General features: G+C 37.5%; 1 protein-coding gene across 1 annotated transcript in view; it reads left to right on the forward strand.

The window, feature by feature from the left end:
* The first annotated feature begins 318 nt into the window (after window positions 1–318).
* Window positions 319–20838, forward strand: part of LOC128661391 (retinoic acid receptor responder protein 2-like) — a 50845-nt gene continuing 30325 nt past the window's right edge. Inside the window, exon 1 of the mRNA XM_053715648.1 lies at window positions 319–504. Coding sequence (XP_053571623.1) covers window positions 319–504 — 186 coding nt within the window. The remainder of the gene's footprint in view (window positions 505–20838) is intronic.

The following is a 20838-nucleotide window of genomic DNA, read 5'->3' on the forward strand; positions in this document are numbered from 1 at the left end:
TGCACGTAATTATAGGAGAAGGGCTTTGATAAATCTAGCCCTAAATCTTTTACACGTCATACACAGTGAGAACCGACAGACCAACACTCATTACACAGCACTGCCCCCCCCTTCCTCTACTTAAATATGTACCATAATCTGGCAGATCAGCAAAGATCTCACAGGTCAAAGTTGGTTGAGCAATGTAAATTCCAAAGTTTAATTTTGTTTCTATGGAAAGATATTCCAGGGTTTAAATAGATGCCTGAGATTCATACTAAACAGACTGATTGGAGCTGTCAGCAAGAAGAGACTAAGTCTAGGCAGGAGCATAAAATAATGAAGTCTGTATCTGTGACTCTGTTGCTTATCTGCACAGTGTTAGCACTGTCTGCGGTTGGTCAGGGGCAAAAACTGTCAGAAATAAAGAAAAAGGCCCTGGTGTTAGTGAGGGAAGACTTACATAGCAAAAACACCACCAAACATGCCTACCGTCTGATCGCAGTACTGAAAGCAACTGAAGAAGTAAGTGAATAACGTCATTTATGTGATATAGTATTCAGAATTATCTGTCACTGCATGCTATTCCTGTATTTCTCTATGATGTTGGGATTTAATAATCTTTAAATACCTTATACAGCTGTTTGGGGTTTAGTGAACTAACTGGATATTTCATGACAATATTATATTTGTTTGGCATATGGAGATAGTTCTGTAGTGCAATTTAGGATAGCAAGATGTATACTTGTGTTCATAGCTGAAATAGAAAAAGAAGACAACTTCCTATTATTGTATCATCAACTATATAAAGCAGAAGGAAATACAAATATAATATCAAATAAACCCATAAAAAAACATTTTCTTTCCAAATTGTCCCCAGCTCATTAGAAAATCAAACATAAAAATGAAAAGGTAGTGCAAACATAGTTATTTTGCTAGTGAATTGTATTTAATTTCTTTTTTAAGGAGAAATACACGGTCATATTTGTGCTCCTGTGTCACTGCAGATGATGAATTAAGGGACACTAAACCCAAAAAAATTTATTTCATTATTCAGATAGGGCAAGTGATTTTAAACAATTTTCCAGTTTACTTCTATCATTTAATTTATTTTGTTTCCTTGGTATCCTTTGTTGAAAATCCTACCTAGGTAGGCTCAAAAGCTGCTGATTGGCGACTGCACATATATACCTCATGGTATTATTGGCTCACTCAATGTGTAAACTATCTCCCAGTAATGCATTGCTGCTGCTTCAATAAAGGATACCAAGATAATTAAGCAAATTAGATAATAGATATACATTGGAAAGTTGCTTAAAATTATATGCTCTATCTGAATCATGAAAGAAAATGTTTGGGTTTAATGGCCCTTTAAGTTCTTGAGCAAATGAGAAGCAGGAATACCTGTGTATGCTTAACACAAAATAGAACTTTTTTTTATATTACAAAGTCCCTTAAAGAAATATATTTATTGCCTTATTGAAGATATTTCAATTAATTATTCTTATTCTTGTTCTTAATTATAGTTCATTTGTCTATTGACATTTGAGTTTTTTTCACATTGTATATGCATGATTAGATAGGTACTGCATTTATCACTATTGTTTGTGATTTAATAAATTATAAATTGTTCTACAGGATGCCCATGGTCAGTGGGGTAAACCTCACATTATACTCATTCACCTGGGAGAGAATGATTAAGGTGCCGTTCAGCTCTTGACTTAGCTAAAATCATTCAATTGGTTATCGGTTGAATTAGGGCTTCGAATCTGAGGGTATCTATTGGCTGGTCAAACATCATAGTCAGACACAAGTGGCACTATATTGGGTCAGCTAGTGCAGCTTACAGGGTCTAGAACAAGTTTAACAGGGACGTGATAGAGTCCATTCAGTGCTGAAAGCAACCCAAAACGTAAGTGAATAATGTAATTTATGTGATATAGTATACAGAAATATCTGTCACTGCACGCTATTCCTGTATTTCTCTATGAACTAATCATCTTTAAATACCTTATACAGCTGTTTGGGGTTTAGTGAACTAATATTATATTTGTTTGGCATATGGAGATAGTTCTGTAGTACAATTTAGGATAGCAAGATGTATTCTTGTGCTCATAGCTGAAATAGAAAAAGAAGACAACTTCCTATTATTTTATCAACTATATAAAGCAGAAGGAAATACAAATATAATATCAAATAAACCCATAAAAAAACATTTTCTTTCCAAATTGTCCCCAGCTCATTAGAAAATAAAACATAAAAATTAAAAGGTAGTTAAAACATACAGCTAGATTACGAGTTTTGTCGGTAAAGCTGTGCCGTGCTAACGAGCAGTTTATGCTCACCGCTCACCTACAAACAACGCTGGTATTACGGGTTTTTACAAACCCGGCGTTAGCTGCAGAAAAGTGAGTGGAGAGCAAAATTTAGCTCCACATCTCACTGTAATACCAGCGCTGCTTACGGTAGCGGTGAGCTGGCTAAACGTGCTCATGCACAATTTACCCATAGGAATCAATGGGGGAGAGCCGGCTGAAAAAAAACCTAACACCTGCAAAAAAGTAGCGTTCAGCTCCTAATGCAGCCCCATTGATTCCTATGGGGAAACTAAAGTTATCTCTACACCTAACACCCTAACATGAACCCTGAGTCTAAACACCCCTAATCTTACACTTATTAACCCCTAATCTGCTGCCCCCGACATCGCCGACACCGCATTATATTATTAACCCCTAATCTGCCGCTCCGGACACTGCCTCCACCTACATTATATGTATGAACCCCAAATCTGCTGCCCCTAACATCGCCGACACCTACATTATATTTATTAACCCCTAATCTGCCGCCCTCAATGTCGCCGCCACTATAATAAAGTTATTAACCCCTAAACCAAAGTCTAATCCTAACCCTAACACCCCATAACTTAAATATAATTAAAATAAATATAAATAAAATTACTACAATTAAATACATTATTCCTATTTAAAACTAAATACTTACCTATAAAATAAACCCTAAGCTAGCTACAATATAACTAATAGTTACATTGTATCTATCTTAGGGTTTATTTTTATTTTACAGGCAAGTTTGTATTTATTTTAACTAGGTACAACTATTTAATAGCTACCTAGTTAAAATAAATACAAAAGTACCTGTAAAATAAAACCTAACCTAAGTTACAATTACACCTAACACTACACTATAATTAAATTAATTACCTAAATTAAATACAATGAATTACAATTAAATAAAATAAAGAACAAAAAACAAACACTAAATTACAGAAAATAATAAAATAATTACAAGTTTTTTAAACTTATTACACCTAATCTAATCCCCCTAATAAAATAAAAAATGCCCCCAAAATAAAAAAAAGCCCTACCCTATACTAAATTACAAATAGCCCTTAAAAGGGCTTTTTGCGGGGCATTGCCCCAAAGTAATCAGCTCTTTTACCTGTAAAAAAGTACAATATCCCCCCAACATTAAAACCCACCACCCACCACCCAACCCTACTCTAAAACCCACCCAATCCCCCTTAATAAAACCTAACACTAACCCCTTGAAGATCACCCTACCTTGAGAAGTCTTCACCCAACCGGGCCGAAGTCCTCAACGAAGCCGGGCGAAGTGGTCCTCCAGATGGGCAGAAGTCTTCATCGAAGCCGGGCAGAAGAGGTCCTCCAGACGGGCAGAAGTCTTCATCAGCCAATCGGAATTAAGGCAGGAAAAATCCTATTGGCTGATGCCAATAGGATTGAGCTCGCATTCTATCAGCCAATCGGAATTCAAGGGACGCCATCTTGGATGACGTCATTTAAAGGAACCTTCATTTGTCGTTAGTCGTCGGCTGAGATGGATGCTCCTCGTCAGATGTCTTGAAGATGGACCCGCTCCGCGCCGGATGGATGAAGATAGAAGATGCCATCTGGATGAAGACTTCTGCCCGTCTGGAGGACCTCTTCTGCCCGGCTTCGATGAAGACTTCTGCCCGTCTGAAGGACCACTTTGCCCGGCTTCATTGAGGACTTCGGCTCGGTTGGGTGAAGACTTCTCAAGGTAGGGTGATCTTCAAGGGGTTAGTGTTAGGTTTTATTAAGGGGGTATTGGGTGGGTTTTAGAGTACGGTTGGGTGTGTGGGTGGTGGGTTTTAATGTTGGAGGGGTATTGTACTTTTTTTACAGGTAAAAGAGCTGAAAAAAGCTGAACTTTGGGGCAATGTCCCGCAAAAAGCACTTTTAAGGGCTATTTGGTAATTTAGTATAGGCTAGGGCTTTTATTATTTTGGGTGGCTTTTTTTATTTTATTAGGGGGATTAGATTAGGTGTAATTAGTTTAAAAAACTTGTAATTATTTTATTATTTTCTGTAATTTAGTGGGGGGTTTTTGTACTTTATTTTATTTAATTGTAATTAATTTAATTTAATTTAGGTAATTAATTTAATTATAGTGTATTTTGCAGGTACTTTTGTATTTATTTTAACTAGGTAGCTATTAAATAGTTAATAACTATTTAATAACTATTGTACCTAGTTAAAATAAATACAAAGTTGCCTGTAAAATAAAAATAAATCCTAAGCTAGCAACAATGTAACTATTAGTTATATTGTAGCTATCTTAGGGTTTATTTTATAGGTAAGTATTTAGTTTTAAATAGGAATAATTTAGTTAATTGTAATTATTTTATTTAGATTTATTTAAATAATATTTAAGTTAGGGGGTTAGGGTTAGACTTAGATTTAGGGGTTAATACATTTAATATAGTGGCGGTGACGTTGGGGGCGGCAGATTAGGGGTTAATAAATGTAGGTAGGTGTCGGCGATGTTAGGGACGGCAGATTAGGGGTTAATAAAATGTAACTAGTGTTTGCGAGGCGGGAGTGCGGCGGTTTAGAGGTTAATATATTTATTAAAGTGGTGGCGATGTCCGGTTCGGCAGATTAGGGGTTAACATTTTTATTTAACTGTTTGCGATGTGGGGGAGCCTCGGTTTAGGGGTTAATAGGTAGTTTATGGGTGTTAGTGTACTTTTTAGCACTTTAGTTAAGAGTTTTATGCTACGGCGTTAGCCCATAAAACTCTTAACTACTGACTTTAGGTAGGACGGTAGGAGTCTTGACAGGAGAGGGTGTACCGCTCACTTTTAGGAAGACTCATTAGGCAAATCCCATTGAAAATATAGGATATGCAATTGACGTAAGTGGATTTGCGGTATTTTCGAGTCTGGCTGAAAAAGTGAGCGGTACACCTGTACCTGCAAGACTCATAATACCAGCGGGGCGTTAAAAAGCAGCGTTAGGACCTCTCAACGCTGCTTTTTAACCCTAACGCAAGACTCGTAATCTAGGCAATATATTTTAAGCAATATTGAATATAGATGGGTTAACAACACTGCATGTTATATGCTGGGTGTCAGCATTCATTCTAAACTAAAAATGAAAAGCATTGGACATGCTATGCCTGTATATGCTTATCACAAATCAGCAGGGACATATTTATCTAACCACAGAACAACTGTGTGTGTGCACGCAAAATCCACATCCAGTCCTGAAACCCCAATATACATATGCCTAGATTACGAGTTTTGTCGGTAAAACCTTGCGGAGCTAACGCTCCTTTTTTTCCAGCGCTCCCTTAAGCCAACGCTGGTATTACGAGTTTTCTGAATGGCTGCGTTAGCCTCAGAAAAGTGAGCGTTGAGCCAAATTTAGCTCCACTTATACCCTCAATACCAGCATTGTTTACGGTAGCAGTAAGCTGAAAAAACGTGCTCGTGCACGATTTCCCCATAGGATACAATGGGGCTGAGCTGGCTGGAAAAAAACCTAACACCTGCAAAAAAGCAGCGTTCAGCTCCTAACGCAGCCTCATTGTTTCCTATGGGGAAACACTTTATAAGTCTACACCTAACACCCTAACATGAACCCCGAGTCTAAACACCCCTAACCTTACACTTATTAACCCCTAATCTGCCGCCCCCAACGTCGCCGCTACTATACTAAAGTTATTAACCCCTAAACCTAAGTCTAACCCTAACCCCCCCTAAGTTAAATATAATTTAAATAAATCTAAATAAATTTACTATAATTAAATAAATTATTCCTATTTAAAAATAAATGCTTACCTATAAAATAAACCATAAGATAGCTACAATATAACTAATAGTTACATTGTAGCTAATTTAGGATTTATATTTATTTTACAGGCAACTTTGTATTTATTTTAACTAGGTACAATAGCTATTAAATAGTTAATAACTATTTAATAGCTACCTAGTTAAAATAATTACAAAATTACCTGTAAAATAAATCCTAACCTAAGTTACAAATACACCTAACACTACACTATCAATAAATTAATTAAATAAATTACCTACAGTGATCTAAACTAAAATACAATTAAATAAACTTTACTAAACTATATTACCAAAAAAAAAAACACTAAATTACAAAAAATAAAAAAATATTACAAGAATTTTAATCTAATTACACCTAATCTAAGCCCCTAATAAAATAAAAAAGCCCCCCAAAATAATAAAATTCCCTACCCTATACTAAATTACAAAAGTAATCAGCTATTTTACGAGCCCTTAAAAGGGCTTTTTGCGGGGCATTGCCCCAAAGCAATCAGCTCTTTTACCTGTAAAATAAAATACAAGACCCCCCCCCAATAGAATTGACCTTGCATTCTATTGGCTGATCCAATCAGCCAATCGGATTGAACTTCAATCTGATTGGCTGATTACATCCCCTTTTTTCCTACCTTAATTCCGATTGGCTGATAGAATCCTATCAGCCAATCGGAATTCGAGGGACGCCATATTGGATGACGTCATTTAAAGGAACCTTCATTCGTCGTTAGTTATCGGGAAGAAGAGGATGCTCCGCGTTGGATGTCTTGAAGATGGACCCGCTCCGCGCCGGATGGACGAAGATAGAAGATGCCGCTTGGATGAAAAATTCTGCTGGATGGAGGACCTCTTCTGCCCCGATCGGATGAAGACTTCTGCCGCTCCGGATGTCCTATTCTGGCCCATCGGTGCCCGGCTGGGTGAACACGGCTCAAGGTAGGGTGATCTTCAATGGGGTAGAGTTAGGTTTTTTTAAGGGGGATCGGGTGGATTTTAGAGTAGGGGTGTGTGGGTGGTGGGTTGTAATGTTGGGGGGTATTGTATTTTATTTTACAGGTAAAAGAGCTGATTACTTTGGGGCAATGCCCCGCAAAAAGCCCTTTTAAGGGCTGGTAAAAGAGCTGATTACTTTTGTAATTTAGTATAGGGTAGGGAATTTTATTATTTTGGGGGGCTTTTTTATTTTATTAGGGGTCTTAGATTAGGTGTAATTAGATTAAAATTCTTGTAATATTTTTTTATTTTTTGTAATTTAGTGTTTGTTTTTTTTGGTAATATAGTTTAGTTTATTTAATTGTATTTTAGTTTAGATCATTGTAGGTAATATATTTAATTAATTTATTGATAGTGTAGTGTTAGGTGTATTTGTAACTTAGGTTAGGATTTATTTTAACAGGTAATTTTGTAATTATTTTAACTAGGTAGCTATTAAATAGTTATTAACTATTTAATAGCTATTGTACCTAGTTAAAATAAATACAAAGTTGCCTGTAAAATAAATATTAATCCTAAAATAGCTACAATATAATTATAATTTATATTGTAGCTATATTAGGGTTTATTTTACAGGTAAGTATTTAGATTTAAATAGGATTAATTTATTTAATAAGAGTTAATTTATTTCGTTAGATTTAAATTATATTTAATTTAGGGGGGTGTTAGTGTTAGGTTTATACTTAGCTTTAGGGGTTAATACATTTATTATAGTAGCGGCGAGCTCCGGTCGGCAGATTAGGGGTTAATAATTGAAGTTAGGTGTCGGCGATGTTAGGGAGGGCAGATTAGGGGTTAATACTATTTCTTATAGGGTTATTGAGGCGGGAGTGAGGCGGATTAGGGGTTAATAACTTTATTATAGTAGCGGTGAGATGCGGTCGGCAGATTAGGGGTTAATTATTGTAGGTAGGTGGAGGCGACGTTGTGGGGGGCAGATTAGGGGTTAATAAATATAATATAGGGGTCGGCGGTGTTAGGGGCAGCAGATTAGGGGTACATAGGGATAACGTAGCTGGCGGTGATGTGCGGTCGGCAGATTAGGGGTTAATAATAATATGCAGGGGTCAGCGATAGCGGGGGCGGCAGATTAGGGGTTAATAAATATAATATAGGGGTCGGCGGTGTTAGGGGCAGCAGATTAGGGGTTCATAGGGATAACGTAGATGGCGGCGGTATACGGAGCGGCAGATTAGGGGTTAAAAAATTTAATCGAGTGGCGGCGATGTGGGGGGGCCTCGGTTTAGGGGTACATAGGTAGTTTATGGGTGTTAGTGTACTTTAGAGTACAGTAGTTAAGAGCTTTATAAACCGGCGTTAGCCCAGAAAGCTCTTAACTACTGACTTTTTTTTGCGGCTGGAGTCTTGTCGTTAGATTTCTAATGCTCACTTCAGCCATGACTCTAAATACCGGCGTTAGAAAGATCCCATTGAAAAGATAGGATACGCAAATGGCGTAGGGGGATCTGCGGTATGGAAAAGTCGCGGCTTGAAAGTGAGCGTTAGACCCTTTCCTGACTGACTCCAAATACCAGAGGGCGGTAAAAACCAGCGTTAGGAGCCTCTAACGCTGGTTTTCACGGCTACCGCCCAACTCTAAATCTAGGCCTTAAGGTTTATTTTATAGGTAAGTATTTATTTTTAAATAGGAATAATTTATTTAATTATAGTAAATTTATTTAGATTTATTTAAATTATATTTAACTTAGGGGGGTGTTAGGGTTAGGGTTAGACTTAGGTTTAGGGGTTAATAACTTTATTATAGTAGCGGCGACATTGGGGGTGGCAGATTAGGGGTTAATAATTGTAGGTAGGTTGCGGCGACGTTGGGGGGGGGGCAGATTAGGGGTTAATAAAATTTATTATAGTGTTTGCAAGGCGGGATTGCGGCGGTTTAGGGGTTAATACATTTATTATAGTGGCGGCGATGTCCGGTCGGCAGATTAGGGGTTAATAAGTGTAGGTTGGTGGCGGCGACGTTGGGGGGGCAGATTAGGGGTTAATAAATATAATATAGGTGTCGGCGATGTTAGGGACAGCAGATTAGGGGTTCATAGCTATAATGTAGGTGGCAGCGGTGTCCGGTCGGCAGATTAGGGGTTAAATAATTTTATTATAGTGTTTCGATGTGGGGGGCCTCGGTTTAGGGGTTAATAGGTAGTTTATGGGTGTTAGTGTACTTTGTAGCACAGTAGTTAAGAGCTTTATGTTCCGGCGTTAGCCCATAAAACTCTTAACTACTGTCTTAAATGCGGTAGGAATCTTGGAGGTAGAGGCTGTACCGCTCACTTCCTCCAAGACTCATAATACCGGTGTTAGGCAAATCCCATTAAAAAGATAGGATACGCAATTGACGTAACGGGATTTGTGGTAGCCAAAAGTTGCGGAAGAAAAGTGAGCGGTACACCTGTACCTGCCATACTCGTAATACCAGCGGGCGTTAAAAAGCAACGCTGCTTTTTAAGGCTAACGCAGAACTCGTAATCTAGGCGTTAAAGTCTTAATTTGTGAAAAGCTCCCAGTTCATGTTTTACAGTAGTGTACTTATGTATTTATTTATGGAGTCTAATCAATAAATATGTGTGGTGTCACCGTGTGTGCATATGAGTGTGTGTATGTTTGTGGTGTGTGTGCATATGAGTGTGTGTATGTATGTATGGTGTGTGTGCATATGAGTGTGTGTATGTGTGGTGTTTGTGCATATAAGTGTGTGTATGTGTGGTGTTTGTGCATATGAGTGTGTGTATGTGTGGTGTGTGTGCATATGAGTGTGTGTATGTGTGGTGTTTGTGCATATGAGTGTGTGTATGTGTGGTGTGTGTGCATATGAGTGTGTGTATGTGTGGTGTGTGTGCATATGAGTGTGTGTATGTGTAGTGTGTGTGCATATGAGTTTGTGTATGTGTGGTGTGTGTGCATATGAGTGTGAGTATGTGTGGTGTGTGTGCATATGAGTGTGTTGTATGTGTGGTGTGTGTGCATATTAGTGCATGGTATGTGTGGTGTGTGTGTGCATATGAGTGTGTGTATGTGTGGTGTGTGTGCATATGAGTGTGTGTATGTGTGGTGTTTGTGCATATGAGTGTGTGTATGTGTGGTGTGTGTGCATATGAGTGTGTGTATGTGTGGTGTGTGTGCATATGAGTGTGTGTATGTGTAGTGTGTGTGTATGTGTGGTGTGTGTGCATATGAGTGCGAGTATGTGTGGTGTGTGTGCATATGAGTGCGTGGTATGTGTGCATATGAGTGTGTTGTATGTGTGGTGTGTGTGCTTATTAGTGCATGGTATGTGTGGTGTGTGTGCATATGAGTGCGTGTATGTGTGGTGTCCGTGCATATGAGTGCGTGTATGTGTGGTGTCCGTGCATATGAGTGTGTATATATGTGGTGTGCGTGCATATGAGTGAGTATATGTGTGGTGTATGTGTAGTGTGTGTGCATATGAGTGCGTGTATGTGTGGTGTGCATGCATAGTGGGTGTATTTGTTGTGTGCATGCATATAAGTGTTTGTATGTGTGGTGTGCATGCATATGAGTGCATGTATATGGGGGGTGGGCTGCTTTGCCTTAAAATGCCCGGGCCTATTTATGATCCCAGTCCAGCCCTGTATGTTGGTGTCTGTCTATCAATTTATGGTCAGCAGGTCAGATTATCTGCAGAAAGCTGACCAGTTTCATCCCAAAGACCAAGGTGAGCTGTTTTGCTTTCAATGTTACTGTGCCCTTATGCCTCCTGCTTACTCTGCAAATGTTATTTGCTTTTTTTTGTATAATTTTATTTATTTCCAACAATGAGTACAATTACACAATGTAGATATCATTCCACCTCACAGGGTGGTTAAAGTAAATGATTAAAACAGAGATATACATCCATAAGAAGATTTCGAACATTTGATAGTACCACATCGTTTATACATTTCAGAACATTGTTACAAATAAAAATAACAAATATTGAATACAATTGGTGTACTCACTGTTGGGGTTTTATTGATATAACTATAACCAAACTTAACAAAATAAAACAAAACTAAACACCTATATAAGCTGAAGTGGCCTAAGATAAATAAATAAATGTGTGGGGCAGAATGATCCATACATTAAATCTGGTTTTATATAATGAAGGTACTCAATTTTACTTCTCTATTTGTTCCAATCAACTTAAATCCTCATTCCTATCTGGGTTGAAAATGTTTCCATTACAATCAAATATACCTTACGTATGCTTGCATTATTGCAATCAAAAACCACTAAAGAAACAGAAAACAAAAATAAAAAAACAAAGCACCCCTCTTCTCTCCCTATACCCCCCCCCCCCACCCCCCATCGTCCCAGTCCCTTGATGCCTTAGTCCAACTTTGTGAATTAATTTCTTGCAATCGCAAGATATTTTATTAATGCACTCTACCAAATTAGGTCTTCTTTTAACCTTCCAATGTTTCAGGATTATGGATCTCCCTATTAATATTACTGTGTTAACAAAATTAAAATTAACCTGTGTTCTAGGGGTTTGAAACATAAAAAGGATGTCTTCTTTGTCTAGTTTGATCTCTTTCCTGTTAACTTTGTTCAACCAATAATTAAGTTTACCCCATATTTTTGGGCAATTCCATAAGCATTGGACTAGATCAGCCAATGGTATACTACATTTAGAACATTTATTATCTGTAGTTTTGTCCCATTTTGCTTTTACAGCTGGCGTAATGTTGACCCTATTTACTATTTTTTTTTTTTAAATAATTTTATTGAGATATAATGATAACAAACAAGAATCAACAAGAATCAAGGTCCAAACGTAGGCAGAGACAGCAATAAAATGTAAGTAAAACCTGGGAGAGATGAGAAGTATCATCAACATTATACGTATTAAATATACAGACATGAAAGCCATTGGGATGTAGAAAGACAACCTTCAATTATATTTATGACAGTGCATTATAAACAGATTAATAAACTGCCATGTAGCTTAAGTATATTCAACTCACTGGCTGTGCTTAAAATATATAAAGGACTAACAAAAACTTATATGGACCTATTGTAGTATCTCTTTTATTTTTTAATATATAGGATTTCTTTTCCCCCCTTCAAAAAAGAATGCACCTCCACAGCTGCAAAAGGCCACTCATGGGCCTATGGAGTCTATATAATATAGGAGAGGGCTATAATGCTAAATATGGTCACTCTTGGACCTTAGGATATTATTGAGAAGGGGGGGGGAACGTGTCTGGGTATTGGACTATATAATAGCATTAACATTAAGCGTCTAGTTAGGAAAGGATATCTCGTGGGCACATCATGAGGCGAACGGGGGGGAAATGAAAAGGCAAACACTAAGCAACCTCACCTTACAAAAATTTAAAATTATAGCAAACATACAAGACCGTCAACTATACTTCACAATATTTATAAAAATAGAAATCTGAGTTATTGCCTAGCATATGTAAATGGCCGGCTAGCAATATGTAAGGAAGCAGATGATAGTTCACATAGTATATAAGCCGACTAAACCAACTTGCTCAATAGTGAAGTGTTATAATGCCTTTGAGCATGGACTCAAGAATTGCAAAAAATTCTACGCAAACTTGGGTATGTAAACCCTGCCTCCCAGGTGCGGGCCCTACACCCGGGCGGCCAGGGATATGTAAAAATTAGAAGCTGGAAAAGATTCCAAGTGATTATCTGTTATACCCCTCAAAACAATATATTAGTCCTCTTTAACACTTTGAGAGAGTGCAGAGAGGTAACCCCAGAGAAGCTGAGTAACAGAAAGGCCTATGAATGGGCTAGTTTAATTAAATATACATCCCCACACCAGGCTCGTTATTGGGCTCCCTAATAACTGTATGGACAGCTAACAAAAATGAGATTTCAAGTAAATATTAGAGGGACAACTGCTATGCTATAATGAGAATAAGGCAATAGGTTAACATAAAGTAAAGGTACAATGCTCTATAACCTTATATTTAGAGAAACCTAAAAATATACATGTATTTATTAACACCAGCCCTGAATTGCATTATAGTTAGAGGCTAATAGAGTAGTGAGGCTTTTAAACAATTTCTATTTGTAGAGGGTCTCATTATTTAGGCGAGGTGTGTACTAAAGTAAAACAGGTCTGTTAATAGCGATATGCCTAAACCTCCATCCCACCGCACAAAGTGCCAAACAATACAAAACATGTTAAATAACGATTAGAATAAAAAATCTGCAAAGCTGCAACATTAAGAACTAACTCACAATTTGCCCACAATACAATAATAGCAATGCAAGTAATAAAAAAGAAAAGAAAAGAAATGATAATGGGAACAAGAACTGTTAAACAAAGTCATGGACACCTCCAACCACAGCGATCAGCATGATAACGGTAAGCCTCTTAGTCAGCCGCATGGCTCTTATCAGAAAGAAAGTGTTAATTAGCCAATGCCAAAATGATTCTGGCTGCTTTCAAAATCGGGATACAGTCCCTCAGTCACCAGACTCCGGAAGGCAACAGGGTCCAGCACAATGCCTCCGGACAAAAGAAACAACTCCATTGTCCTGAGTAGCCCATCGGATGGTAAGTCACTTACTATTTGCCCTTGTTGATTAACTCCCGTCCCATGTCTCCAGGGCAGGTCATCGTAAGATGCTTTAGGGACACGAAGTTGGGGAACCATCGTCACATTGTTGCTTCGTACTTGCGCAGCCAAGTGTAAATTGGTCTCCCGGTATTGAACACTGCGCGAGGGAATCTGTTGCGCACTTTGTTTATCTGAAGTTGGTGCGGCGTCTTTTACCAGGAACTTCTTGGGACTCTGTGTTTGCAGATTTTTACTCTCCATGAGTCTCTGTTGCTCCTGCTGCCACACTATCAGCACTGTTCCTAAGTCTCTCTGTAATTCACGGAAGTGCTGAAACAGAGATGACCGGACCTTCAATTCCCAAGTATCGATCGCCTCCATTACTTTTGGTCTGTCTTGTTCCATTTACACAATACCTGTTGCACCGACCAAGTCCCCAGCCAGGTCATCCAAAGAAGCAGGGCTTATTGCTGCATATAGTAGTGTTAGGATTGTTATAATTCCTAGTAGACCAGGAGAAGTGGCGTAGATCGTTGTACAGGCCACAGTTCAAAATTCCCAATTAGGGCTTCATTTTAAGATGTTTCATATAATATTGGTATCAAAAGAGTCTCTATACAAGGCTTTTTATGAGAAAGTAACTCTCAATGTCGCTGTTAGTTGAGGATATCCAGCAGATTAATTAAATAAAGTGAAGAGCTCCCATATTTTCCTCCTTACATGGTTGCTGGCTAGACACGCCCCACCTATTCACTACTTTAATGTGTGATTCTCTCCAACCAATAGACAAAGTTGCTTTATCTACCAAAGCAAAACTTTTTTGTAATCTCTCTACTGGCTGACGCCAACCCATTGCTAATGCCCCTATTCTTGTTGTCTCTTGAAACTTTTTTATTGTTTTATAGAAACAAGAGATAGAGTAGTTTTCTTGTCTATACATATTTAGCACTGCGTTCATCCTTTCATCCAAATTATCTTCTAGAGATTCTTTATTTAAGTCTTATAAAAATGTCATACTTGTAAATAGGCAAATAATTTTTTATTTTAAATTCCAAACTCTCTTTTTAAATCTTGGAACGTTCTACATCTTTGTCCCTTAATTGTTGTACAAAAATCAGGCCCTTCATTTTCCATCTATGAAATATTTTAGACTCTATTGCCGGTATAAAATTTGGATTCCCAATTATTGTCAGATATTTTGAATATATAGAGCTTATTTGCAAAATTTTCAACAATTTGTGCCATGCCACAATTACATTCTTTATCTTTGTTAGATTTTGGCTTTGTCTGGTAACTTCTCTCTACAATGTACAAGCGCCTTTAACCCCTTAAGGACCAAGGCCATTTTTCAATTTCTTTCCCTTAAAGACCAGGGCTATTTTTACATTTTTGCGGTGTTTGTGTTTAGCTGTAATTTTCCTCTCACTCATTTACTGTACCCACACATATTATATACCGTTTTTCTCGCCACTAAATGGACTTTCTAAAGATAACATTATTTTCATCATATCTTATAATTTATTATTAAAAAAATTATAAAATATAAGGAAAAAATGGAAAAAAACACACTTTTTCTAACTTTGACCCCCAAAACCTGTTACACATCTACAACCACCAAAAAACAACCATGCTAAATAGTTTCTAAATTTTGTCCTGAGTTTAGAAATATCCAATGTTAACATGTTCTTTGCTTTTTTTTTGCAAGTTATAGGGCAATAAATACAAGTAGCACTTTGCTATTTCAAAACCACTCATTTCAAAATGAGCGCTAGTTACATTGGAACCCTGATATCTGTCAGGAATACCTGAATATCCCTTGACATGTATATATTTTTTTTTAGAAGACATTCCAAAGTATTGATCTAGGCCCATTTTGGTATATTTCATGCCACCATTTCACCGCCAAATGCGATCAAATAAAAAAAATTGTTCAATTTTTCATAATTTTTTTCACAGACTTTAGGTTTCTCACAGAAATTATTTACAAACAACTTGTGCAATTATGGCATAAATGGTTGTAAATGCTTCTCTGGGATCCCCTTTGTTCAGAAATAGCAGACTTATATGGCTTTGGTGTTGCTTTTTGGTAATTAGAAGGCTACTAAATGCCACTGCGCACCACACGTGTTTTATGCCCAGCAGTGAAGGGGTTAATTAGGGAGCATGTAGGGAGCTTGTAGAGTTAATTTTAGCTTTAGTGTAGTGTAGTAGACAACCTAAAGTATTGATCTAGGCCCATTTTGGTATATTTAATGCCACCATTTCACCGCCAAATGCGATCAAATTTTAAAAAAACGTAAATTTTTTCGCAATTTTAGGTTTCTCACAGAAATTATTTACAAACAACTTGCGGTAAGCCTCATAACGCTGCTTTTTTACTACCGCTGGTATTACGAGTCTTGCACCGCACACTTTTTTTGGCCTTACCGCAAATCAACTTACGCAATTTGCGTATAGTCTTTTTTCTATGGGACTTCAATAGCGCCGGTATTATGAGCTTGGGAGGCCAAAAAGTGAGCGGTACACCCTATCCCGTCAAGATTCGTACCGCATTTTAAAGTCAGTAGTTATGAGTTTTACACTACAAAGCTGTAGCATAAAACTCATAACTAAAGTGCTAAAAAGTACACTAACACCCATAAACTACCTATTAACCCCTAAACCGAGGCCCTCCCGCATTGTAAACACTAAAATTGAATTATTCACCCCTAATCTGCCGCTCCGGACATCACCGCCACTATAATAAACATATTAAACCCTAAACCGCCGCACTGCCGCCTCGCAAATATTAGTTAAATATTATTAACCCCTAATCTGCTGTCCCTAACATCACCGCCACCTACCTACATTTATTAACCCCTAATCTGCCGCCTCCAACATCGCCACCACTATATTACATTTTTTAACCCCTAAGTCTAAGTCTAACCCTAACACCCCCTAACTTAAATATAATTTAAATAAATCTAAATAAAACCTACTATTAATAACTAAATAATTCCTATTTAAAACTAAAAACTTACCTGTAAAATAAACCCTAAGCTAGCTACAATATAACTAATAGTTACATTGTATATAGCTTAGGGATTATTTTTATTTTACAGGCAAGTTTGTATTTATTTTAACTAGGTAGAATAGTTACTAAATAGTTATTAACTATTTAATAACTACCTAGCTAAAATAAATACAAATTGACCTGTAAAATAAAACCTAACCTGTCTTACACTAACAGCTAACCTAACCCTACAATTAAATAAATTCCCTAAATTAAATACAATTAACTAAATTCAATACAATTAACTAAATTACAAAAAAAAAAAAACACTAAATTACACAAAATAAAAAACTAATTACAAGATCACTAAACTAATTACACCTAATCTAATAGCCCTATCAAAATTAAAAAAAGCCCACCCAAAATAAAAAAAAAAACCTAGCCTAAACTAAACTACCAATAGCCCTTAAAAGGGCCTTTTGCGTGGCATTGCCACAAAGAAATCAGCTCTTTTACCTGTAAAAATAAATGCAAACAACCCCCCAACAGTAAAACCCACCACCCACACAACCAACCCCCCCAAATAAAACCCTAACTAAAAAAACCTAAGCTCCCCATTGCCCTGAAAAGGGCATTTGGATGGGCATTGCCCTTAAAATGGCATTTTAGCTCTATTGCAGCCCAAACTCCTAATCTAAAAATAAAACCCACCCAATACACCCTTAAAGAATCCTAACACTAACCCCCGAAGATCCACTTATAGTTTTGAAGAGCCGACATCCATCGTAGCTGAGAGAAGTCTTCATCCAAGCGGCAAGATGTCCTCATCGAAGCTGGCAGAAGTGGTCCTCCAGATGGGCAGAAGTCTTCACCCAGACGGCATCTTCTATCTTCATCCTTCCAACACGGAGCGGCCCCATCTTCAAGACATCCGGCGCGGAGCATCCTCAATCGACGGCTTCTTCTGGAATGAAGGTAACTTTAAATGACGTCATCCAAGATAGAATCCCTTAGATTCCAATTGGCTGATAGAATTCTATCATCCAATCGGAATTAAGGTTGAAAAAATCCTATTGGCTGATGCAATCAGCCAATAGGATTGAGCTCGCATTCTATTGACTGATTGCATCAACCAATAGGATTTTTTCAACCTTAATTCCGATTGGATGATAGAATTCTATCAGCCAATTGGAATCTAAGGGACGCCATCTTGGATGACGTCATTTAAAGGAAGCTTCATTCCAGAAGAAGCCGTCAATTGAAGAGGATGCTCAGCGCCGGATGTCTTGAAGATGGAGCCGCTCCGCGTCGGAAGGTTGAAGATAGAAGATGCCGTCTGGGTGAAGACTTCTGCCCGTCTGGAGGACCACTTCTGCCGGCTTTGTTGAGGACATCTTGCCGCTTGGATGAAGACTTCTCCCGGCTTCATTGAGGATGGATGTCGGCTCTTCAAAACTGTAAGTGGATCTTCGGGGGTTAGTGTTAGGATTTTTTAAGGGTGTATTGGGTGGGTTTTATTTTTAAATTAGGGGTTTGGGCTGCAATAGAGCTAAATGTCCTTTTAAGGGCAATGCCCATCCAAATGCCCTTTTCAGGGCAATGGGGAGCTTAGGTTTTTTTAGTTAGGGTTTTATTTGGGGGGTTGGTTGTGTGGATGGTGGGTTTTACTGTTGGGGGGTTGTTTGTATTTTTTATTACAGGTAAAAGAGCTGATTTCTTTGAGGCAATGTCCCGCAAAAGGCCCTTTTAAGGGCTATTGGCAGTTTAGTTAAGGCTAGGGTTTTTTTTTTATTTTGGGGGACCTTTTTTTATTTTGATAGGGCTATTAGATTAGGTGTAATTAGTTTAAATATATTGTAATTTGTTTTTCATTTTGTGTAATTTAGTGTTTGTTTGTTTTTGTAATTTAGCTAATTGTATTTAATTTAGGTAATTTATTTAATTGTAGTGTAGTGTTAGGTGTTAGTGTAATTTAGGATAGGTTTATTTTACAGGTCAATTTGTATTTATTTTAGCTAGGTAGTTATTAAATAGTTAATAACTATTTAGTAACTATTCTACCTAGTTAAAATAAATACAAACTTGCCTGTAAAATAAAAATAAACCCTAAGATAAATACAATGTAACTATTAGTTATATTGTAGCTAGCTAAGGGTTTATTTTATAGGTAAGTTTTTAGTTTTAAATAGGAATTATTTAGTTATTAATAGAAGTTTTATTTAGATTTATTTTAATTATATTTAAGTTAGGGGTTAATAAATTTAATATAGTGGCGGCGACGTTAGGGACGGCAGATTAGGAGTTAATAATATTTAACTAGTGTTTGCGATGCAGGAGTGTGGCGGTTTAGGGGTTAATATGTTTATTATAGTAGCGGCAACATTGGGGGCGGCAGATTAGGGGTTAATAAGTGTAGGTAGGTTGCGGCGACATTGGGGGCGGGGGAATAGGGGTTAATAAATATAATGTAGGTGTCAGCGATGTTGGGGGCAGCAGATTAGGGGTTAATAAGTATAATGTAGGTGTTGGCGATGTTCGGAGCGGCAGATTAGGGGTTAATAAATATAATGTAGTTGTCGGCGATGTCGGGAGCATCCTCTTCTTCCAATGGTCGCTGAAGAATGACGTTTCCCTTTAAGTGACATCATCCAAGATGACGTCCCTTACATTCCGATTGGCTAATAGAATTCTATCAGCCAATAGGAATTAAAGGTGAAAAAATCCTATTGGCTGTTGACCTTGCATTCTATTGGCTGATTGGATTTTTTCACATTTAATCCTATTGGCTGATAGAATTATATCAGCCAATCGGAATGTAAGGGACGTCATCTTGGATGATGTCACTTAAAGGGAAACTTCATTCTTCAGCGACCATTGGAAGAAGTGGATGCTCCACACTGGATGTCTTTCTTGAAGATGGACCCGCTCCGTGCCGGATGGATGAAGATAGAAGATGCCGTCTGGATGAAGACTTCTGGCCGCTTTGATGAGGACTTCTGCTCACTTCGATGAGGACTTTGCCAGGTGGATGAGGATGGATGTCCGGACTTCGAAACCTGTAAGTGGATCTTCGGGGGTTAGTGTTAGGTTTTTTTAAAGGTTTTTTGGGTGGGTTTTATTTTTAGCTTAGGGTTTGGGCACTTCGTAAAAGAGCTGATTGCCCTTTTCAGGGCATGGCAAAAGAGCTAAATGCCCTTTTAAGGGCAATGACCATTCAAATGCCCTTTTCAGGGCAATGGTTAGCTTAGGTTTATTTAGATAGGTTTTTATTTGGGGGGTTTGGTTGGGTGGATGGTGGATTTTACTGTTGGGGGGTTATTTGTATTTTTTTTACAGGTAAAAGAGCTGATTTCTTTGGGGCAATGCCCAACAAAAGGCCCTTTTAAGGGCTATTGGCAGTTTAGTGTAGGCTAGGGGTTTTTTTTATTTTGGGAGGGTTTTTTTATTTTGATAGGGCTATTAGATTAGGAGTAATTTGTTTTTGTTTTTTTATAAAATTTGTTTTTTATTTTTTGTAATTTAGTGTTTATTTTTTTGTAATTTAAATAATTGTATTTTAATTAATTTAATTTATTTTATTTTATTGTAATGTTAGGTTTTAATGTAAGGCAGGTTAGCTTTTATTTTACAGGTAACTTTGCATTTATTTTAACTTGGTAGTTAGTAAATAGTTAATAACTATTTACTAACTAGTCTACCTAGTTAAAATAAATACAAACTTACATGTGAAATAAAAAAAAACTAAGCTAGCTACAATGTAACTATTAGTTATATTGTATCTAGCTTAGTTTTTATTTTACAGGTAAGTATGTATTTAGGGAAAGAAATACACAAGCGTGGCGCTTACCGGTCCTCCAGGGAGCGTGGTCTAGCAACTTGAGCAGCGTTGCTTCAGCGTGTACTGGAGAGTGACGTAGGTTCCATTGTTCCTAGCAGCTGATAGTGTCTGATCCGGAAGTAGGGAGCCTAGCTGACACGCCTCTGTCCAGGGCGTAACAATGTACAAATATATCACCACAAATTTCGGCTACAGGGCTAACAACCTACTAAGTCCAGATATTGAAGCAGGGTCAGTAGAAAGTATAAAAATAAATTTATTGTGTACACTCTAAAAACAAAGAAGAGCCGTAGCTCTACACACTCACAATAAGGGGTATCAGTGTAGCACCAGCAGACATGTTTTGTGT

This window comes from Bombina bombina, chromosome 5 (assembly GCF_027579735.1).
Source record: "Bombina bombina isolate aBomBom1 chromosome 5, aBomBom1.pri, whole genome shotgun sequence".
NCBI lineage: Eukaryota > Metazoa > Chordata > Amphibia > Anura > Bombinatoridae > Bombina > Bombina bombina.